This window comes from Teleopsis dalmanni, chromosome 2 (assembly GCF_002237135.1).
Source record: "Teleopsis dalmanni isolate 2A chromosome 2, ASM223713v2, whole genome shotgun sequence".
Lineage (NCBI taxonomy): Eukaryota > Metazoa > Arthropoda > Insecta > Diptera > Diopsidae > Teleopsis > Teleopsis dalmanni.
Window position 1 is genome coordinate 78,516,863 of NC_051847.1, and position 23,838 is coordinate 78,540,700.

Here is a 23,838-nt window from a genome sequence, read left to right on the forward strand (position 1 = left end):
CTTAATGTATGGTACATATTTGAGCGATATCTGTCAATTAGTTTGTTTACAGCAGATTTTTACTATGGAAAATTCTTGTTGTGGAAAATTCTTGTTGACCAAACACGGCACCACTGTCATCGCTCAGGCACCATATCCAAATCAGGCCAGATCTGGATCTGTGCAACTTTTTCCTGTTCCCGAAACTCAAATTGCCCTTGCGTGGTAAGCGTTTTGAGTCGATTGAATCGGTAAAAGAGAATTCGCTGAAGGAATTAAAAGCGTTGGTATATGTGTATCGCTTCAGAAGGAACATATTTTGAAGGAGATAAAATAAATTTGGCATAAAATTTAAATTTGTGTGTTTTATTTACAAAATCCGAGTACTTTTTGAGCAAAAGGTAGTTCGTTATTGTGGTAAAAAAACTGTTTTTTTTTTTGTGTTTTTCGACAAATTTGCTCTCTCAAATACGCTATAACGCTCAGATAGTATTATTTTTTTTAGTGTCTGATTTCACCTTCCGGTAAGAGTTCCGAGTATATAGCACGACTATGATCAAAAAAACTGTCACGTCACCTTTACTCTTGGTCGTTTTTTAAGTGTTTATTTGGTTTTGGTTCAGTTGGAAAGCGCCGAACCTTGTTGACTAGTTTGCATATCAAACTCATGAATCAATGTCTGTATTTAAAATCTTATTACGTGGTTGTATGAGTTACAAATAGAATTAGTTTTATGTATAGTATTATAAATAATAAATATATAAATAATAAATAATCATAAAAATTGTTCTGAAATTGGTTTCTGGCGTAAAATTGATTATGCTGTTCTTAATTCTTCATTTTCTTGATGATATATAGTTTATATTTTTAACCATAACTAGCGCCTGACCACACCCCAGAAAACCATATTTTAATATAATATATAGAGTATATAGATAGTATATATATAGGACACATCTTGTGAACATTTTGTGTTAATCTACTTCATAGACTTTGCTGCTCTCCCCGCCATCCCACTACATAACACTCTTACTGAATTAATTATTTAAACAGTTACTTAAATTTATTTATTAAATTAATAACAATAAATTTATTAATAATAATCTAGATTAAATTAAGTTTCGAAAGATAATTCTAATAATTTTATAATGCCACCTCTAACACCCAACTTTATTATATGCCACGCATCCAGCTTATGGTATGGTATTTATGCTTTCGAACCCAATATTAGGTATTCTAAACACTAAAATATTTTTTATAGTTCATGTAAGCAGTATTTAAATTTAATAAAAAATTTAATAAAATTAATTAAACTTTCACAACAAATTAACAAAACACCAGAAAAATGTGCGAACATAAAAGTCAATTACGGTTTTGTGTCAGTTGGTTAAGGTACGCTGACTCTGAGCTTCAAATTTGGTAGGACGCGAGTTCGATTTCTGGTACTTGCAGTCTCAAAACATTATTTACAAATAATTAAATATAAGAAATAATTTCAAGACCACTAATGATGGGTATTAGGCAATACTCAAAACAGCTGTATGGTCAGCGAAAAATTCAAATAATTAAAATAATATAAAAATAATGTTTGTTGTTGTAGTTTACTACTTTTCGAAAAATCTCTTTATAAAAAATTTATTTAGTTAAAAATTGTATATATATTACATTGAAAGTAAAAATATGGATCATAATAGAAACAATATAAAAAACTAAATAATTTTTTGCAAATATTATTTTATTTCCATTGTCATTAGTTTTCTGATGATGACTTTAGACTTAAGTTGAAGTATCGGTGAAATAAAAATTATTGTAAAATAAATCGTGTTTTTTTTCTTTATTAATTTGAACCAATTAGTCTACAAAAACACTTTACTAAATTTTATTTCCGAAATTTTGTTAAAAATTGGTTTTTGTTTTCAACTTCTTTTGTAACTTCTACTTCTAATTTTTGAGTACATATATTCAATACATATATTCATATTTCATACTCAAGACCTCATATTCATGTTCAAGAAGTCAAAATACGCAAATATATGTCTTATTAACAAAATCTGCTATAAAAATAGTTCTGTACAGTACCTAGTTCATATGAGAGTAGAATAAGCCATCAACCTATTTGATATACTCATATTTACTCATACTCATATATACTAGTATTTTCAAAACAAATCACAACTTACAGTTCGATAAGTAACTCCTTGGAAAATCATGACGCAGCAGCTCCTTTGCTAGCTGGCATCTAGTAAGCATTTTCGCATCTACACTTTTATATGTCGAAAAACACAGTACTAAAAAAATTATAGAAGTCAAGAATTTGTTCTGTAACTTCATTGCTTTGCTTTATGAGTTCGTGATTTATGAGTTTTTTTTATTGAAATTTATTAATATTTTAAAGGAATATTAATATTTAAAAAAATTTTTTGCGTTTCATTAAAAACAATTTTAACTTATCAACTTAAAATAAATTTCGCGTTCACTTTAAATATATAAATATTAAATACAATTTTAAACCCAGGATATGCGCTAGGATAACAGCAGTTAGTTGACCCCTGTAAGCTTCGTTTATCTCTCCGTTCTCCAGGCACAACCCGTTAGTCTAAAATTTTTAAAGTTCTGCGTGCTAAATTTAAAATAATACTAGATGCGTGAGACTACATCTGAGGCTTTTAAAGCCTCGCATTGTTAATTTTCATATATTTCTTAAGAAAATTTAAGATCACAAGACGCATTCACATTACTTTTAATTTATTTTTATTTTTTTTATTATTATTTATTATTTTTTTTACAAACATTTTTATGCTCTTGTGCAGTAAGATTTCGCAATTGTCACTTGATATTAAGCTTAAATCACATCGTCATCAATGGTACACCACATGATGATACTCATATATTTTTATGATCAAAACAGAAGAGCAGTAATAATGTTTGTATTGAAAAGAATATTTAATGGCATGTGGACTTAATTTAAAAACAAATTTGTGGCATTATCTGGTTATATATGTTGATTAATTTGCAGTTTTGTAGTGGGCACTCCATTGAAAATATTTCCATGGAAAGTATGTAACAGTCATGAATGATTATCATTGGGTTAAATAAAATAAACTTAAAACTCAACAGTGTCTACATATAAAAATAATATAAACCTAATCAATTAAAAATATAATTATAGTTTAAGTAGAAGGTCAGGTCAAAGTACTCACAACGATTCCCATCAAATCAAAAAAATATGCGAAACTAAAAACTAAAACAGATCAAAAAATATTTAATTTGTTTATAAAAAATTGGTTAAATATGTTGTATTATTGTCAAACAGTTGAAATACTGGACAATTACACTGTCTTTAATAATAATATGGTTATATCTGGGAGCCCACATCACTATCGACAACTATCTGTTCGAAGTTGTGAAAGACTTGTTTTGTTTTAACACTAAAAATAATATCAGAGTCGAGATTCAATGAAGAATCTCTCGAAGTCAATAGATTTTACTTCGGGCAATTGAGAAGAAAGTCCTGAACAAACAAAAGTCACAAAAATCATTATTGTCCCGATGTATAATGTAGAAGCTTGGACAATAACCAATAGTGAAGAGAAAGCAAAAAGACCTTTGAGAGGAAAGTTATTTAGAAGAGCTAGGGTCCCTTGCGCAGTGGCAACGAGTATCGAATTATATGGAACAATTAGCTGTACAAGCTTTACCGCAATATTGACATAGTTAAGTGCATAAAAATGGAAGCGAATGGAAAAAAATGCTTTCGCTAAGAAGATGTTTGAAGCAGTAACCGCTAGTGGAAAATGCGGTAGAGCTCGTCCGTATCTTTTCTGGAAAAACAGGTGACCAACAATACTATCAACTGGCCATAGCAAGCCACTGATCAGAATGAACGCACAAGTTTTTAAATAAGCAGTAACAGAAACAACTTTTAAACCACATTTTATCAGATATAAGAAATATCCTTAGTAATTTATTTGAATAACTTAATAATTTATCTGACAATATGATATATGACAAAGTATTCTTTCAGTGATAAATCATGTGTTGATGAATATAGCTCTATTCTTGGAGATAAAATATTCGTTAAGGTCTACCTTTAATAACTCAATAATTTCTCTGATAATATAACATATCGCATTGTTTCGTTGGAACTTAAAGCCATGCAGAGTATATTCACCCACACATGGAAAAAGAAATCATTGTTCATGGCTTTTTCCATGTAAGACAAACTTTTCACAGAAATTTTTCTATAAGTACTGTATTTCTTTATAAAATAGACACCAAATCGATCAGAAACAGAAGAATACTGTAATCAACACTTCAATATTGCTAGCAAACTGGCTTTATCATTAGCAAAGAAGGATGCATGTACTCCCTTAATTGGTCCAGAGCTATTCTATGGGTAACAAATAGCTTCACAAATAACTTATTATGTGAACGGGAAAAACAAAGTCTACTTGAACACTGAAGAGCTCAAATAGGCATGCGGCAGTCAAGAAGATTCATTGATCCTGAACACATCAAAGTTGACGCTATCCTGAACCTTAGCGGAAACGATATTAAAATCTACATTGTAGAATCAATTACCACATGAAGAATTTAGGTGCGGTAGAAGGTGATACCTGTCGACTCTGTCTTGAGGAGAAGGTAACATCAAAACATGTTCTATGCAACTGCCCAGTGGCGGCTAGGCGTACCTACCTTGGAAGCTAAGTCCCAAATCAAATAGGTAAAATCAAGCCCATAGCAATTACGAGATTTATAAATAGTCTAGAATTGTCTTAGTTGGGACTTAGGCGCATAATAGATCTTTTAGGTCGGGGTGCATTCATACCCTAATATTTAATAATAATAGATAATATAGCTAAAACCTGAAGCGATAACAAAGGTTATATACAGTTTCTTCTAAAATTTGAACTTTTTGAACAAATATGCGCGCTTTATAAATAACTATGTAGAGTGAAGTTTCATAAAATATATATTAACAGGGCTATATAACCTGCTATATATGTGTATCTTCTACTAAAATTTAAATCTGATTTTAAATCCGATTCAAATTTGATTTTCCTATACAGATTTAAAGTATGCTCAGTTAAATTTAAGAAAGAATTCATTTAAGATTTATTTTTAAAAAATTTTAGCTTAATTAAGTAAACTTTCGCTTTCGCGCCTCTTCAACATTCATTCATTTTTTATAGTCACCCCAGTTACACATGTTCACACCCGTAATAAATCTTTTCACACAAATGAAATAACGCGCTTAATTGGCAAATTGGCTTGTGTCTAACAATATAATAAAAACTTTATTGAATTGAAAAAAAAAAAAAATATTTGAAGAAAATAAATCTTGACCCAAAAAAAGTTGCAACTCTTCCCAAGACGCAACGATTATTGAGCGCATATCAGTGTTTATCTCTAAATTTATGCAATTTCTTGTGTAAATTTGCATCTGCTATCACCACGTTCTTTATGGCTCTATTAGGGTTAAACGTATTAAATTAAATAAAAATTACTGTAAATTTCCATAAACTAATTTTATTGTTTACTTCTTTTCTATTTTAGTATGAGGCTTTTGCAACTATGTTTAGTTTGGTTGATGATATCTATCGTAACATCGAATGATCTAAAGGATCTGCTCGAAGATAGCATAACACCACGGTCCACTACTACCTATACTTCAACATTAACACACACCACACCAAGAACATTAATAATGAATAAATCATCAGGAAATATGTTAGGTACTACCAAAACTACAAATCTTGCCATGTTAACAGAAAGTGGTAGTAATAAATTAAACCCTGATCCTTTAGTACCACATCCTCCACCAGCCATTAAAACGAATTTGAAATATTTTAATAAAAGCTCACCAAAGAAACGCAAAGCTGAAGAAGTTTCATCGATACCGATAGGTGATGATAATACTGAATGGAAATGTCCAAACATAACGGGTTCTCGTAGCTTAGAATGCGGTTGTGATTTACCGCATACATTACGCTGCAACGGTGACCTACATGGCTTAACAGTAAGTATTTTTAATTTAAAAAAAATTTATTGATAATATATATATACATAACATAGGTACTTGCTGAAAACTTACGTGTTTCTCCATATTCCGTTTCTCTCCTGGATTGTTCCCTACGCAATGTTACGTTTTTGAGCGATGCCAAAATATTTGAGGGAGTTTCACTGCACGGTTTAGTGATTTCATCAGGAGAAATTAAACGTGTACATAAATATGCTTTCTTGGGCATCAAAGGACCCTTACAAGCTTTAGGTAAATAAATAAAAATATAATTTTTATATTTCTTACAATAAAATTAATACCATATGTTAGGTTTACCAAGTAATGCCTTATTAAGCGTACCTTGGAGTTCGATTTCAACACTTACAGCTCTAGAGCGTTTAGACTTATCCACTAATAGAATCAAAGCACTTGGTACCTCAGATTTTGCTGGTCTTATTAATCTTGTTTATCTTGAATTAAGTAACAATCAAATTACAAGCATATCCCAAAGAACATTTTCAAATTTGGCAAAATTGGAAGTACTCAAATTAGGTGGCAACCGATTAGGTGATTTTCCCACAAGTCTGAAAGCATTAACTCAATGCTTTAATTTAAGGTAATTTTTAATATATTTCCCTTATTTTAGTTTATTTTATTCTGAATATAATTTTTGTTCTGCTTCTTTTTTAATAGGGAATTGGACTTAACTGCCAATAATTTAAATGGACCACTCTCCAGCACAACAATACCTGGTTTACGTAATTTAGAAATACTTAATTTAAATCGTAATCTTATAAAGAGCATACAAAATAAAGCACTACAGAATTTTTCACGGCTTACTAGCTTATATCTACGTCACAACCAAATTGATGTATTACAGGATCATGCCTTCTATGGCTTAGGTTCTTTACAGAATTTGGACTTGAGTTATAATGGTATTGTAGCCGTTTCAAGCGCTTCTCTACAACACTTAACGCGCCTAACTACGCTGGACCTTACACATAACTTTTTAAGAGCACTTACATCCGATCTTATAACACCGTTACCATCTTTATCAGAATTACGTTTGGCTGGCAATGATATATCTATTGTTGCTAAAAATGCTATGGATGGTGCACTTGAATTAAAAAGTCTTTCACTACAAGACAATCCACTTTCGTGTGATTGCACTATACGTCCTTTTGCCGAATGGTTGCAGAGTGCAAAAATACAAGCACAAGATCTGATAAGCCCCACTTGTGTAACTCCGCCACGATTGGAAGGTGCACCATTAATACAAGTGCCTATTGAATCGTTAAATTGTGATATGGATAATTTGGAAAAGGATAATGCAATAATTATCGAACAACTGGAGGCACTCAGCAAGCAAAACAATTCAACTCATATTAAAGACTTGTCAGAAGAAGTAAGAATTGATTGCGTGTTTTGTAAAAAATTTATAAAAATTATTATAAAATTTAATTAGTTTATTGCAATATGGTTAAAATATTAATCTTTCTTAAAATAGTCTTAAATATATAATTGATTCTGAATTTAGCTTAGGTTAGTAGACCTTAACGAGTAGACTTCTTGTATTTTAACGTGACTTTAACTGAATGAAATGGATACCTTCTGTCTGAAGAAGGTCGAAATGTGTTTTGTAGAGAATTAATGACGCGGTCAATAATTTCTGCCACATCAACCTCCTTTTGATCCCGAAAAATGCCATATAATCCCACAGAATATGAGGCTAATAGATGGTATTAATATAAATTATTATTTTGGTCTCATTGCTTTTATATTTTTTTTTTACCAGCAAGAGACAGATTTTTTATTCTAGATTTTTTTTTGTAAATTACCTAATAAAATTTAAATATTGTAATTCATCAAAATCCCAAAAGATTTGTACAACACTACATATTGTTATTAGTACTAATAGTATGTAACACTACGATCCTAAGGACTATTTTGCTATAATAAAGATAACACCTTTATGTTTTTCCCATTTTGGATCGTTGTTTCGCGATTTTCTGCTTTAAACGCACTAATATGGCCATATAGTCATAATCGCTATTAATAGTCTGACCTTTTTCAAGGTAGTAGATAAACGATGTTCCACACGCATTCTTACCCGCTGACTGTTGCATTTAAAGTCATTTTTGGTCGCTTTGGGCGAGGTTCGACGGCCGCTGCCCACATTATTTTAATATGGATTGTATTAATAGGTGTTCCTTTTACTTTTTTCTTTTTGATGCGCGCGCTCCAATTGAACCTATTGTTCAGTATCAGACCTAGATATATGAATTTTAAAACATATTAACATAAATATCCCAAGAAAGTCTTAAGGGATTTAATACTTTAACAGCAGTTTTAGTTGACGTCACCAGCGTTCAATATGAATTTTTTTTTATTGTATGAATAAGTTCAGAAATGACAGAAATGTTTATTTTATAAAGCATACATTAAACAATAAATAATCATTTTCAAAGACTACTGAAGTTGAATAATACCTAGCAATAACTAAAACGGCTATATGGCTATATTTTTACAATTTATTACTATAACTTTCTATTTAACAGATAATATTTATGCTTATATATTTATTAGTAAAATAATACACAGAACACTCATATAAAATATATTAACTTCTTAGATCATACTGCACGAATTGCATTATTCTGCTGACTACGGTTTAATTTTGACCTGGATTTTAAACCTGAATAAAAATGATTATATGTGCGATGCTATTTTCGTTTACAAGGAAGAGAATATCAATGAAATTTTAATTGACAACTCTCCGGTAAGTCTATAAAATATCTGTCTTATATATCTCCAGACCTATAAAAATACTCTTCTTGTAGATACATTGTGAAAGTAAAATAATCAATGGACAAAATACAGTAAGTGTAATTGTACCAGATAGCTCATCTCTACAAATTGGTGAAAGGTAAGCGATAAATTAATATAAATTGAATTTCAAATCTTAATTTATATTATATACTTTCAGTTATCGCTTTTGTTTAGTTATGGTACAAGAAAATAATCCAAAAGCTGATCTTAATGTTGGTTGTTCAAATATCACAGCACTGCAATTAAGCAGTCCTGGTTCTGTGCCAGATGTGCGCAAATATCAACGACGACCATATTATACTGATATGAATAATTACGATAACGGTATTATGCAAAATGATGAATCGAAACCAACACACGAAGATTTTGATATAAGTCAACGAAAATTTAATACATTAGCAACACAACAAGAACAACACCAAAATCATCCGCAAGCAGAGGGCATAAATACACATACCTTCGATTTTTTGGACTCTTTAAACAAAAGTTTTCTACCAGGTTTGGGCGTTGGAATACTTGTAACTTCAGTTGTTGTGCTCATTTGGGGGGCAACACGTATACGTCAAAATACCAACAATAGTCGCCCGAGTACACCAACTGCAACAACTTGTTACGCTGCTTCTGAGCATATAGCACGACTTGCCGATCCAGAAAATGGCACTAGATACCTTAAGTTACAGGCTACGACTAGCTTGTAATTAAACAAAACAATAACAACAGTTTTGTTCTTGAGACGTATCTTGCGTCACCTACTGCATTTCGCCTATAAGTCAATTATATGAAATTTGTGAGTTGCTGGCTACATACTACATAAAGCTATATTTGCCAATTGTCAACTCTTGTGATAATAGCCTTACCAATGTATTTAATTTAGTATACTTAGTTTACATAGTTTTAAGTTTTGTTTTTCATATTATTAACGAAATTGTTTAACGTCTTTGTGCTAAAGCCAAAAACTTTACTTAGGAAATCTTTTAATAATTCTCTATGTGTTATATCAAATTTCCCTTTAAACTTGCAATATACAATATCACATTTTGCTCTATTGTAGTTTCACCTTTAGACCTTGTGCCATACAATACTTAACAATTTATATTATTCCATAAAAAGACCATTAATCTATTTGTTAAAGTTTTATTTTATATTAAAAGCACAACACTTATTTAGTTTTTTTTTTATAAATTTTTAAGTCATTAACATGTACGTATCGTTATAATTTATTAACACCAAACAGAAACAGAAATAATAAAAGTTTAAAAGTATATAAAAATGTTTTCCATTATATATATAGTTATTTATATATATTTTTATTTTATTTTCTAACATTAGAATTATAGATCTCAGCTACAAATATTAGCATAATTACATAAATAAAATATTTTATGTATTTTCCGTCTAATATATGAACTAAACACACCGAGCACAAAAATTTTCTAATCATCTTAACAAATATATATATCCTTAATAAAATTTAGAATGGATTTATTGTTAGTCATCAAAACTAATTAATATTAAAGTAAAAAAACCATGCTCTCTATTTAATGTACTCATTCAAGTTACTCAGATGAATGAAACTTTATTAGGATGCTAGTTTAAAAGGAAAGTGTTGACGGGACTCTGACTCATTGATTATATACTGACCGATTAGGGAATTGATTTAATGACTGCACTCGCAGGTGTGGGTCTGCGGAAGAAAAGTAAAGTGTTGCCCAATCGATCTGACGCTTTCCAGCACTCGCCAGAAGGCATCCCTTCCATCTGTTCGAAGGTCTGGTTTTCTAAAATGTCAATAGTTCCATAGTTCGAATATAGACAATAAAAATATTGCTTTATTGGTTAAAGCAACAAAATGACTTCCTGATCCAGAATAGATTTATTTTGGAACACACTTAGCATACTCATATGCATAAACATCATATGCATATAGCGAATTCAATTATTTGGACTTTAGGTCTTTCTGCAAGAGTTAATACTTCAAAATCACGATAGCTTGAAAGTGTCGAATAAAATTAACAATAATAATGTTGACTAATAATTTACTATTAACTAATGATTTTAATAAAACCCACAATAGATTTGTGTTTTAATAAAATCACAATTAGACAGTTCCATAATTCATATGTATATATGTATGTATGTAACTTTTGGTCATAAAAATAAATATTATGTCGATTACAGAAACAAGTATCTTTATTCACCACCCAGTTAGAAACAGATTGATCCGTTATCAAAGACATACGTAACGACTGGTCGATCCAAATCACTCGTTATGTATGATTTGATATTGAAGACATTTTCTAACAAATAAGCAAAAAGTCATTAATGACCGATTGGTTATATTGCCCTGCAAACCGTCGGCATTCAGTTAAAAATATACGCTATAGAGAGTCTGCTCTTTAGTTTTCATCCTTCAACATCGAGAGACTCCTAAGCTTATTTTCTTAATTTAAAAAAAAAATTGTAAAATAGACTAGACTAAATAGACTGGTCACTAGAGATAACACCTGGATATAATTCGTGTAAGTCCACATTCGACTCTAAAACACACAAAAAAAAACTAGAAGATCAACTATGGAAGACGTTACAGGAATTATGAGTTACACAAGTAATCACAAAAATAAAATCCTGCAAGAGGGAATTGTGAGGAGGGAATTAATAATTTATAAATAAAAAAAAATCGAATTTCTATTAAGACTAAAAGTCTGGCGGTATTATATCAAACATACATTTTAAATACCAAAATTTATTGTCATACTTAAACGCAGTCAAGTTTGCGTCCATTACACATTTTAAGCAAATTAATTTCGCATATATAAAAATCAGGTGGGGTAACGCCAGTTAAAATAAAAATTTTACCTAAGACAAGGAATTTAAATACTTGCAATACAACAATGATCTTTACTATATTAATATATCATCTGAATAATTTTTTGTAAACAGTCGTTTCCATTTTTTTTAATGCAAATGAAACAGCTGATTTCAAATCATTTAATTTTTATAATATAATTTTCTGGCTTTCTAGTTCAGAGGTTAGAACTAAATTATAGATCTAGTTTTAAATTTAAAATTTAAATTGAAAGCAGTATAAAACAGTTGATGTTGATAGAAGATACGTTTTTAGATAAAATAGTAGTTTTTTGACATTTCGACAGGGATGATAAATTTTCCCAGGCACTTTTAAGAGTTTGCTAGTAAAATAAATTTTGAAAATTTGAGTTTAAAAATTTGCCCTACAAACTGAAAATGCTTTATTGAAAATGTTAATCATAATCTTTTCATTCAGAATTGTGAAAACACAGCATTAAGTCTGGTTAAAACAAGTTAGCATCACTTTTAAAATATGTGAAATATGTTTTTTTTGACATATGTTTTTTGTTGTGTTATATACAACATGAAATATAAAAATGGTAAGCACTAAAAATTTATTAATTTAAATAAAAGAAAACAAAATGAATATCAGAATGGCAATAGTTAGCATTTTTCTCTCATATATATTTAAATTAATTTATTTATTTATGTATTTGAATTTCTTGGTAAAAGAAATATAATTTTAAAGGATAACTGAAATTTGGCAACATATTGCCAATGAATATTCACAATAGACTGATTTTTGAATTTGGTTGCACTGAAACGTTAGACGTAACATTTTTTGCGAGTAGAACCTAATTCTGAAGATTTTAAGAGCATTGTTGCTTTCCATGTTTTCATCGTAAGTTGCGGGTACTTTTTTTGCTAATCTTAAAGAAAAAATTACGGTTATTGTTGGAAGCATGTTAACATATGTAAAATAAATTATTTATAGACATGTTCGCTAAAAGAATCAACAACCGATTCCTAAATTCATTTTAGATAAAAACATTTCTTATGTCACACAAACAGGATTTAAAATATATCATTTTAAATATTTAAACTGTTCGTATAATGCAAAATTCTTCCATGTGCACTTTGCATAAATAACTAAAATTGGGAAAGGATCTGAATATAATATAGATATAAGTACAATTTAAAAAAAGTGTACATTAATTTATAAATAATCATTTCGTATAATTATTTTAAAAGTTGTTTAAAATTCATAAAATCGTTTTAGTATCGCGTAAACCCCACAAAAAACTTTGTTTAGCACCACCTTATAGTGCATTCACACTGTGTCAATTAGGCACTTATTCATTTATATTTACAAATGGTAATAAGCTTCTTTTAATAATAGGCCTTTTCTTTTGTAAGCATATCACAAAAGAACAACTGCTTATATTAAAAATAACATATGAAATAACAACACTGTTGGCTTATTTAGTCCAACCGTTTTGAAATCGCCCAAGGGCCAACTTAAGCAGAGTGTCTCGGACACGGTAAAATTCGCTATTTGGGGATTTGCCGAAAATACATGTTATGCAGAGTGTCACATCAGTATTATCAATTTCGTATTTTTACAATGTTTTGATACTTTTGGTTGTGCCTAAATTTAAAAGGAAATTTAGATATGCTCACTTTCAATTTGCCACCAAAAATAACTAGCAAGAAAAAACTCATAGAGGGTGTAATAATGTTAATTTATTATTACATTATCTTACAATAATTGTTAACAGTACTTACACCTTTCTTTAAAATCGGAAAATGTAATAATTATATTATTAGCGGTTTATAAAAAAAGGCTGTGTTGCTTACTGCCATTTTTTTTCCAAAACATATTAGAATTGTAGTAATTTGCTCCTAAAAGGGCCGAATTTGGAAATTTATTACTAAACAACACTGTTTTGCCTTAGTGCTGGGGCACAAATATGCCGACTCTCGTGCCGAAGTTTAAATGGCCATATTGTTTTTTCTCTCATTGTCAAATTTAAAATTTGCATTGAAAACAACAACAATTTTACTCATGCCGTGCCCAAAACACTCTGCATAACATGGCCCTAACTAATAGCACTGACAGACGAGCGCACTAAATTATTATTAAGCAGCCTTAAATGATCATTTTAAAAATACTCTGACAGACGGTATAAATTATCATTAAGAAGTTGCTGTATCATATGTTTTTTGTTTATTAAAACTGCAAAATGAGCAAATAAATTATAATTTAGGCCCTTAATGATAATTTAGCTCCCGTCTGTCAATGCTATAATAAGCAACTCAAATCACATGATTGCTAAGACTAAAAATTAATCTATGAACCATTTTTGAAAGTACATACGAAATTTCCAGTTATCTGTCAACAAATGAATTTGTTAATTATTCGTATTTCCTGTCGTCATTGAACGTAACAAATACGTTATTTTTTCAATGTATTATTTTACTGATAAAAGGCACGAAAAATTATAATCATCCATAATCAATTTTATTACGTGTTTTGCACATATAATCCTAACAAAATCTCCATTTTATCCAGAAACGCCATCGAAAGTGGTGCTTATTTTATTTGTTTTTTTGCAACATGCTGACAAAAGAAAAGGCTTAATATATTACACAAAAAAGTAAATATATAATTGATAAAATCATTTCTATACATTTTGAATATGTATTCAATTTAAAATACAAATTTTCATATAACACATATTTCAAATTTTGTGTAATTTTATTTTCCCTTGTGTTATTTCCCTTGTGTGAAATTTATTTTTAAGGGTTACATTCGATATTTTTCGCTTTAATTGAGCTGATTTATTGATAATGAGTCCATTTATAAGAAAGCATTTTGTATGGTAAATTATCGTCATTAGTGGCGTTAATGAGCAAAATCGCCTAAATGAGACAGTGTGAATTTGATATTAACAAGTAGAATTTTATAACTGATTTTAATTAGAAAGATTATTTATAACATATCTTTAAATTTTTAAAGCTACTTAAAATTGAAAGCTATATACCAGCTGAAACCAACTTTAAAAATACTTTTTATTATTGTATGAATGCGATCTTAAAATTATTTTAAAATCTGTTTTAAATAGACTTTTAAATTCCAATAAACATAGCAAATATTCCATTTCAATCACAACCAACTTCGCCAACAAAATAGTGGCTCTAAAATCGCCATTTTTAAATTCGGTTTTCACAAAAGTACGATCGTCTGTATTTTCGTGTGCATTTATTCATTTTTTTAAATTTGTGGAAATAGATTATTCGTCAACATATTATGGCCCCAGTAGTCAATGCAGGACCGTTGCCGGTTTTAAACAGGCTTAAGCCAAGGCTATATTTCATTCAAATGGAAGCACAATTTCTGAATGCACAAATTATTAATGATATTGGAAAATATAGTCTTATAGTAGCATCGCTTGACAGTGAAATTTTAGAAGTTCTTTCCGAGAATCCTTTATTCAACTCTTATATAAAGTACGACCAGTTAAAAGATCTCATAATGAAAACCTGTGCAGATTTGGAAAATAGTAAAGTTTGTAAACGTTTACAGGAGGGCGAATTTGAAGCTGACAAACCTTCTCAGCTACTCCATAAAATGCGCGATTTCGTCAATGGAGCTGTATATGAAGAAGATCTTAAGCGTTTGTGGTTGGAGAGGTTGCCGGAATCAGTACGTGGTGTAGTATCAACCACAATCGACCTTGAACGTTGTGCCGAACAAGCTGACAAAATAGTGGAACTGAACAGTTTCCCACGTACAGCACAGATGCAAATAACAAACGAATCAACTACGTGCGATCTGAACGCGGTTATGGAAGCGATAAAAACTTTAAGTAACGATTTAGCAGAATTGAAATCCTCCCAGGTACATAAGTAAAAAAAAATATCTACTGTTTAGAAATTAACATGTATCCAATGATTTTTAAAAACAACAATGGATTTTTTTGATGAGAAAATCAATTATATTTTAGCCCAATTTTTACTGAATATAGTTTTTCAAACAGTATAAAAAGGCTCGTCGACCATAAAACTCAGTAGTCTTTTCAGCGACAAAAACATTTTTCCAAAAGGGTTACAATCGTATAAATATAGTGAATGCTTAATCTTATGGACAAATGTAATTGTCAATAAATTGGCAATTAACTTCAAAAACTTATTTTTAAAAACTTCTTAATTTTTGCTTTCGAGTTCACACCATATATGTACTTAATGTTTATTACCTTTTTTCAAACAAATTTGACAATAATAATCAAAAATTCTGCAATTTACCTTGTGCTCATAACTCTTCCATTTCTCCATATCAACTCTTATTGTTAGTAGCACTTGATACGATACCATTTAAAGAGTAAAAAAATTATAATTACATTTGTAAACTCTCATTCCTCAAGCGAATTAGTTTTAATATTTCAACATCAATGCAAAAAATTTTGAATGAATAAATCTTTGATATTTTTTACTATTTTATTTATTGCAGTCTAGTTCCATTGATTGTAAAATGCATAATGATAGTGAGTCCGCAATAGACGTAGAAAATAAAGATAATGTAATCGGTACATCTGAGGTAAGAACATATGTGGGAAACGTAATATATCATTAATTTTGTTTTTTTTTTCTAATTTAGAATATAGATAATATCCGTGAACGAACAAAGATGGAAGTACTAAAAGCCGTAAAGAAAAAGAAACTGTCGAAAGATTTCTGCAACTTCTTATATTCTGAGATGGACAAGTTGGATATGACTTTTGACGACATTCAAGAAGAGATATCGATTTTAATGAAAGTGGAGAAAAAAAAAAGAGAAAAAAAACAAGATGAACAAAAGCTTTGTACTCTTCAAACCATCAGCCAAGAAGGACGTCCTTGCACTTCGCGTACCATTTCTGAAAGCGAATATTCAGTCATTAATAATGACTCACTATCAGTTTCTATGTTATCATTAAGTCAAGATGAAGAGTAAAACTTACATAGTACCTATATCTTTTCAATATTTAAACTTCTATATATAAAATAATATTAAAATATTTTCATTTCAAATTATACATTTTGCTTTTTACTATTTTCATTGAATCGCTACCTTGTTCCACTAAGACTAATCTATTATTTAAAAAACATAGCGAAGTGCTTACATGAGGATAAATGTATTTTCAGTATTGTTGCAAATATGTCAGGATTGTTGCAAATAAATAGTATAAACTTTCACGGTCTGGAAACATACTTACAGTTTTTTAATCATTTTGTCTTTTATAAAGTTGTTGTAATGGTAAAGCAGCCCACTTGTTATTGTCATAATCAAACGCTGAACTAAAAATCAAGTACATGAAAAATTTACCAACTACTACATAATGAGCTGAAACGGTAGTGCAAAATTAGACTAAAGATGAGAAAATCGGTACCAAAGGCGTATCTATCCATTTTAGATATCAATGCCATTTGTGGCTCCCACAGTCGGGTGAAAACAGATATATATTCAGTTTGATATTTATTGAAAATTCAACAGCCTTTGAAAAATCTTGATTAATCACCATATCTTGTGAATGAAAAATTTTTAATGACAGCGACTCTAGGAAGTCATTGTTGGCAATTGGTTTGGTAGACTGTTATAGGCTCCACCATTCTGTAGAAACATCTGTAGAAATTGTAATACAACAATGCAAAGTTTTTTTATGCTATTACATAGTTAATAACTAGCAGTTAATAATATGTTCTCATTTGCTTTATTAATGTTATTGATTAACCGTAGAAAGAGCTTTTATGCTTTCCAACTTAAGCCATGTTTCCACTTGTCTCATTTATGAAGTTTTGCTTATTAACGCCGCTAATGAGAGTAATTTATCATATAAATAAATAAATTAAATAATTTAAGACGATTGGTAAATAAATTACCAAAATTTGAAATATTATATGCACTATAAAATGTAAACAAAAAACTAGTTCACTTGCATAAATGAACTCATGCCAATAGAAACGACCGAATCTTAATATAATTCATATAAATTGATTTAGTTGCAGTGAAAATATGATATCACTATGTTAGAATTAATTAGAATTATGCTTGTTGTTGTTTTATTATTATTATACTATGTACAATTGTACACCGTGACCCATAAAATGTGTAACGCACTTTACATTATATACTTAAGATTTCTTATGAAAGTAATCTAGTTTTGAGCAAAAAAATTGGCTGTTTGTTGCGTTCTTACGCGGAAAGATTATAAAAGAGTGTGAAAGTAATAAACAACCGGTGACCCCGTGATCCCTCTGTGTAACCGCGGCTTTCGTGACCCTGGTCACAAAGTTTACCGCTATAAACACACGCCTTTCACTAACCTCCAATCTCTAACTTCACGCCCATGCTTTCTGATTTAGATAAAACTAGTCCGGTAGGTATTAAGCCTATCTGTGCTCTGATATTTCTTCCTTGATTACTGGAATGAAGTTTCCACATTGCTGTGCAAATCTTCTCCATTCATGCCTGAGAGGTGGTTTTAGTGGGTTTCAATATATGTATATGAAAAACAACTTCAAAAGCAGTTAATAAACATTATCTCGCGCAGTGTGATGTGTAATATACAATGAGTATATTAGGTCTATATATTAGACACACCTAATAATGTATATTCGGTAGATCTAGCCCTCATACAATTCAATTAATTTTAAATTAAGGTATTTGATTAGTTTTGGAAACTGTGTAAGACACATAGGATACTCTACTGCAACTAACATATTTTCCATGTTTAAAAATCTGAAAATTAATTATTATATCTTAAACTACAATAGACGCTTAAAGCACAACGATAAATATTAAGACGAATTAACAAACCATGCACATAGTTAGGAAGTCGTGCAACACTCTACGACTAATAACACGCAATAGGTTGAACTAGAAATCTTTTGTAGAATTCTTAAACTCTTAAAGATGAGTATGGAAATAATAATTTGAAACTTAACTTGCTCCTCTTCGTTTCTTACAGTAAAACGAAATATTCTTGGCGTTAAATGTGTTGTTCCACTGTCTTTGAACAAATTTGGTTTATTGCTTTTCTGCGCCTAGACAATCTTCTATAGAAGTACCGTTCTAAATTCTGGTCTAGTACTCTGGTACATTGATGAGTATGGAAAAAATAATTAGAAACTTAACTTGCTTCTCTTCGTTTTTTACAGTAAAAGGAAGTATTCTTGGTGTGTAAATGTGTTGTTCCACTGTTTTTGAGCAAACTTGGTTTATTGCTTTTCTGCGCCTAGACAATCTTCTATAGAAGTACCGTTCTAAATTCTGGTCTAGTAATCCGGTACATTGATAGGTATGGAAATAATAATTTGAAACTTAACTTGCTTCTCTTCGTTTCTTACAGTAAAACGAATTATTCTTGGCGTTAAATGTGTTGTTTTACTGTCTTTGAGCAAACTTGGTTTATTGCTTTTCTGCGCCTAGACAATCTTCTATAGAAGTACCGTTCTAAATTCTGGTCTACTAATCCGGTACATTGACCTAATTGATTTAGATTACTGAGATTTAGACTCAATTACAACTTACACTTTATTTACTGTATATTTGTGTGTATTGGAGTAGATTATTTGCATGCGTTTTTTTTTCGGATCATCTCATTTGAGTTGTCTTTAGTACTTGTACTAAACAATATACAATCAAATTGCATCCGACTAATTGAAATTTGAAATTATAGGCAGATACAATATTTTTTATTTGCATGCATTTAATTTATCTTTGTTTATTCATTGCAAATATTTAAGTGTGATAAAACAACACATAAATAAAATTATTTAAGATATTTTGAATAATGTAAATATCACAAATTTATTATACCGTCAATCACTGTCATCAATCAGAATACTGTCATACATTTCCACTGGGCGTATATTATTTTTTAATCGAGTTAAATGTATCTTGCATTTTGCCTTGTAACTTTGAACGGCCTTACTACACAGCACAGGTGGAGCAATTGAAATTTGCGTATATATCTGAAAAAGTATGATTAGTTTAATATATTTGTTGAACATAATATACCTTATCTATGACTAAGGAATTTATATATAACATAGACATTTGCTTTCAAATATACTTGTATTAATATTAAAGCCAATATTTGTCAGAAAAAACAAATTTTTAATTTATAATCATGAACGTTCCATTAAATATACATTTTATATATCATATAACTTGGTAGCACAGATTATATAGCCGTCCAATTCGAATGACGGATCGTTCATCATTAAAGATGTTTGAAAGACATAGAGACACAGTTCAAAACTGATTAAACAGAATGGATGAAGGTCTTGCAAAAAAGATTTTTTTTAAAAAATTCCATTTGGCGTATATGACCTCAAAAATGGATGCATCCACGCTTTGTATATTTCATGTTGGAATAAAATATGGAAGTAATTAGTAACGTAATTAGTTTTTATTAAATAATTTTCATTTTCTCATTACGATGTATATTAAGTCTTCATCGTTATTTCTAAAATTGTCCAGTGATTGTTCTCAGAGTGGCAATCTAATAAAAGACAATTTCAGCAAATAGAATACTTTATTTTGGGAAAAGGTTTTATGTAAAAAAAATAGTCATTGTCTTGTATATATGTTTAGCAATAATAAATGTAAATATGTTTAGCAAATACATTAATATTAAATAATTTGAATTGAAATAATATTATATAGAAGTAAAAATACTAAATGATAAATGATAAGCTATCTGCATAATAGATCTTTAATGCATTTTAGTTTCTCAAATGCGACAGATTAGTTTTAAAACGGATATAAATTACTAAACTTATATATGATAAAAGAAGCTATTTTTTCAAATAGAAATATTTTTGAACAATAGTGACTTACAGCAAAACTTTCACTTAATTAAATTTTTGAATGGCCAAACAACTATTTCTAGTATTGTAGAAATAATACATATCAATGTAATCAATATTCTTTGGAAGTACTAAGATTTCATTTCATATTTTGCTAGATTTGAAATTCAGAGCCACACTTTACTTTTACTATAGCGAACTGGCGCAACTCTGCATTTTTGGCTTTTGTTTACGACAATTATAATAATGAAACAAATATCTTAAATTTTCATATTCGTATGCTTAATTAATTAAATTAAAATAATGCAACAAAAAATTTTTAAGTTACCTCAATGTATTCGAGTTCAGTCTCATAACTTATGCATTCTTCCATGAGAGTTAAAATACTTAGAAACTGCTCTTTATCCAAGACATACTTCATTTCACCAATGTTTTGCTTATACCACTTAGCATAGGAGTCTATATTTTTGTCTATATCTTCAGTTGTGGCAGTAGCAGCACGTGCTGTGAGTAGCAAATGCAGCATCGCATTTTTACATGGATTATTGGAGATTTGTAATAAACGCGTTTTAAAATATTCTACAAAATATATTGAATATTATTCATTTAGAATGTGTTATGTATTTATATTTTTAAATATTACTTCTTATATATACAGAACATTCATTTGTGCATCTGCTAACAATAGTTTGCATTAAAATTAAATAAAATTTCCATTCTTTAAAGTGTTCCTTAATGGATGCGTTAAACAAATAATTAATTGCTGCTTGCTCACAAAATTTTAGAAGCTAAGAAAAGTTTTCTAATAATTAATTAGTTCAAATATTGTACATTACATTAATACAAGATACCTTCACATATAAATCCTTTGTAAATTTGTAATTATCTACACTATTATTAATCCAAATGCTATAATTTTGGAAAGCTGATTTAATATTACTGTCGTGTAAATCCATTATAACCTGAATATGCTTCTTCATTACATGTAATAGCAACGATTCTGCAAAACAATAGCAAATAATTAAGTTTATTTTAGAGAAAAAACATAATTTTTACCTGGTAATTTATTATTGAAAACATTTAAGTAACTTAAATCGTTTAATGTGGGATTTTTTAACAAATCTAAAAATAAACATCTCAAAGATTCATCCAAATACATATTAATTCGAGTGTTGTTAAAATTATCTGTAAAATGTAAGAAATATTTAATGTATAATATATATAAAAATATTTAAAACAAGTTTTCTTTTTGTTTAAATAATTACCATAAAATGAGGATTTAAATAGTTGCAATAACAAATCGTATTCAGTTTCTAGGAAGTCATTGAGTATCAACTGTATTTGTGCGCTATCCTTTAAACTAAAATTAAAACAAAAATTAATAAAATAAGTTCATAGCACTATTTGAATTAAATTAAAGTAGTATACATTGTGTAAAGTGAAAACTAAGCCTTAATTGTAGGAGTAAACAATAACGGCTAATCACATTAGCGACTATAGCCACTCTACACCAAAAACCGTAGAATCAAAACTAAAAAAAATCACTATTAATGCTGTTTTAACTTGAATGGACCTTAGTTTCAGAATGCATTATTCCTTTTTCCTTAGTAAAACACTACTAACAGCTTTAGGCCGTTTGCGGTTCGAGCTCTTTTTCTTGATGTTGTGACAGCATAGCTGAAAAGGTTAAACTTCACCATATAACGCCCAACAAATAAATAGCTTACAGAAAGTAGACCTCGACTCTTTTGGTAATATTTATCTCTCTTACTTGTATCATATATCAGCAAACACGATTATAAGATCAGCAAATGAGTATGAAAATAATGTTTAATAATTATTACTATAATTTCTTTTTATATGTTTAGCTAAAAAGCATAATTGGTATAAATATTAATTAAATAAGTACCTTAATATGTACTCAGTAGCTGACAACAATTGTATCTCCTGTAGTACTCCAAGTACACGTAGACTTCCGCAATTCCATTCTAAGTTCATAAAATGCTTTCGTATTAAATACTTTACTTAAAGAAAATTTTATAATATATTGCGTGTTTAATTGTAGAATATATTACATGTATATGCTCACCTTCTCAATCTGATTAGTGCTTTTTAGAAAATTTATAAAATCATAACGAAACTCTAGCACGACATCTGCACTCGCATTTGTTATTAACTTAAAATATGTAATCTTGTTACATTTTCTCTATCGATATACATTGCCTTTGAACTTACTTTGCATATATTTTTAATATTATTATCATAATTCATATTTCATACTTTCCATAGTTTGTTTACAAATTAAATTTGCGCCTTTTGCAAAAACGTCAAATGTGTTTGTCTTAATTTTTTGACAGCTGTCATTCAGCTACTTTGTTGAAATAGATGTCGCATATTTATTAACTTATTTAAATTATTGTATTTAGGTCGTGTGCGAGTTAGGCCAAGTTGATGCTAAACCAAATGGGAAATTTTTTGGGATTTTTTGCACTGCACACATTTAGCCATTTATCAACACGTACCGACACATCACTACATTATCGGCACAACTTAGAATTTCCCTCATTTAGAACGCAACTTAGCCTAACTCGCACACGACCTTAAAATAAAAAGACATCAATATTTCAGATTTACAATTACAAAATACAAGTGGATGATATGTTTTTCTTAATTTTTTTCACAAATCAATAATGTGACAGAAGTTCAGAAGTCAGAATGTATACTCAAATTTCCCACCTTTTAGAAATGCAGAGTGGATTAATTTCAGTAAAGGTTTATTTATCTATCCATTTAATTTTTAATTTTATAAAAATAAAATGACAAATTATTAAATAATTAAAACACTACATGCCAACAATATGTATTATATATAAAAAATTGATTGTAACCGTTCCTCTGAAAATTATAAAATTATAATATTTAAATTAAAATTGGTTTGAGCTAAAAACAATGCAACCAAGTCTAACAACTATTTTTAAAAACCATTTTTGCTACTGATACTGTAAGGCAAAATATGAGTTAAAATTATTACGATATATCAAAGTATCCAGAAGCGGTATTATGAGTTGTTACTATGTTCCAAAAAAGTGTCGCATTAATAATGCAGGAAATAAAATACACGTATGTATACTGCATATAATGTTAATGTTTTAATCTGAATGCAATAATGCTCTAAAACATTAATGCAACTTTTCGGTTTTTGGTGATCTATCTAGACCTATCTTTTTTATTTTCATCTGACTTACCGTACCACATAGTTATCGGGCCATCACTCAGCCCGAATTTTTACCTCTCAGCTCTATTGCGATTGGGGTAACTTTACTACTACATTGAATAAAGGTTCGTTTTACCTAGTCCATTCTTATTGA

General features: G+C 29.4%; 3 protein-coding genes across 4 annotated transcripts; 2 read left to right on the plus strand and 1 right to left on the minus strand.

The window, feature by feature from the left end:
- The first annotated feature begins 5,551 nt into the window (after positions 1 to 5,551).
- On the plus strand, positions 5,552 to 9,953 carry LOC119684188. The gene is made up of 7 exons (XM_038098162.1): positions 5,552 to 5,998; positions 6,055 to 6,250; positions 6,311 to 6,596; positions 6,674 to 7,385; positions 8,613 to 8,759; positions 8,821 to 8,906; positions 8,967 to 9,953. The coding sequence occupies exons 1-7, from the start codon at positions 5,570 to 5,572 to the stop codon at positions 9,505 to 9,507; spliced, it is 2,397 nt and encodes a 798-aa protein (XP_037954090.1). The 5' UTR covers positions 5,552 to 5,569; the 3' UTR covers positions 9,508 to 9,953.
- Positions 9,954 to 14,812: 4,859 nt separating this feature from the next.
- Positions 14,813 to 16,690, plus strand: LOC119684193. The gene is made up of 3 exons (XM_038098169.1): positions 14,813 to 15,518; positions 16,128 to 16,214; positions 16,275 to 16,690. Exons 1-3 carry the CDS (start codon positions 14,928 to 14,930, stop codon positions 16,608 to 16,610), a joined length of 1,014 nt encoding a protein of 337 aa, XP_037954097.1. The 5' UTR covers positions 14,813 to 14,927; the 3' UTR covers positions 16,611 to 16,690.
- A 2,628-nt stretch (positions 16,691 to 19,318) lies between these two features.
- LOC119684192 lies at positions 19,319 to 22,862 on the minus strand. 2 transcript variants are annotated; one of them, XM_038098167.1, is made up of 9 exons: positions 22,706 to 22,862; positions 22,560 to 22,646; positions 22,380 to 22,489; positions 21,736 to 21,830; positions 21,527 to 21,655; positions 21,322 to 21,470; positions 21,114 to 21,258; positions 20,799 to 21,049; positions 19,319 to 19,630 (listed from the first exon to the last, which is right to left on the minus strand). In XM_038098167.1, exons 1-9 carry the CDS (start codon positions 22,739 to 22,741, stop codon positions 19,478 to 19,480), a joined length of 1,155 nt encoding a protein of 384 aa, XP_037954095.1. In that variant the 5' UTR covers positions 22,742 to 22,862; the 3' UTR covers positions 19,319 to 19,477. The 2 variants fall into 2 exon arrangements, with proteins under 2 accessions (XP_037954095.1, XP_037954096.1); XM_038098168.1 differs by having other exon boundaries at positions 22,380 to 22,494; positions 22,560 to 22,748.
- Positions 22,863 to 23,838: the final 976 nt, after the last annotated feature.

Bases quoted from the DNA above. Each gene is read 5' to 3' on its own strand.
- LOC119684188 (XM_038098162.1), top strand. From the start codon at position 5,570: ATGATATCTATCGTAACATCGAATGATCTAAAGGATCTGCTCGAAGAT. The intron at 5,999-6,054 runs GTAAGTATTTTT...TACATAACATAG, and splicing joins GTGACCTACATGGCTTAACA to GTACTTGCTGAAAACTTACG. The intron at 6,251-6,310 runs GTAAATAAATAA...ACCATATGTTAG, and splicing joins AGGACCCTTACAAGCTTTAG to GTTTACCAAGTAATGCCTTA.
- LOC119684193 (XM_038098169.1), top strand. From the start codon at position 14,928: ATGGCCCCAGTAGTCAATGCAGGACCGTTGCCGGTTTTAAACAGGCTT. The intron at 15,519-16,127 runs GTACATAAGTAA...TATTTATTGCAG, and splicing joins CAGAATTGAAATCCTCCCAG to TCTAGTTCCATTGATTGTAA. The intron at 16,215-16,274 runs GTAAGAACATAT...TTTCTAATTTAG, and splicing joins ATGTAATCGGTACATCTGAG to AATATAGATAATATCCGTGA.
- LOC119684192 (XM_038098167.1), bottom strand. From the start codon at position 22,741: ATGAATTATGATAATAATATTAAAAATATATGCAAA. The intron at 21,259-21,321 runs GTATCTTGTATT...AACTTTTCTTAG, and splicing joins CAAAGGATTTATATGTGAAG to CTTCTAAAATTTTGTGAGCA. The intron at 19,631-20,798 runs GTAACTTAAAAA...ATACTTTTTCAG, and splicing joins CTGAACTCGAATACATTGAG to ATATATACGCAAATTTCAAT.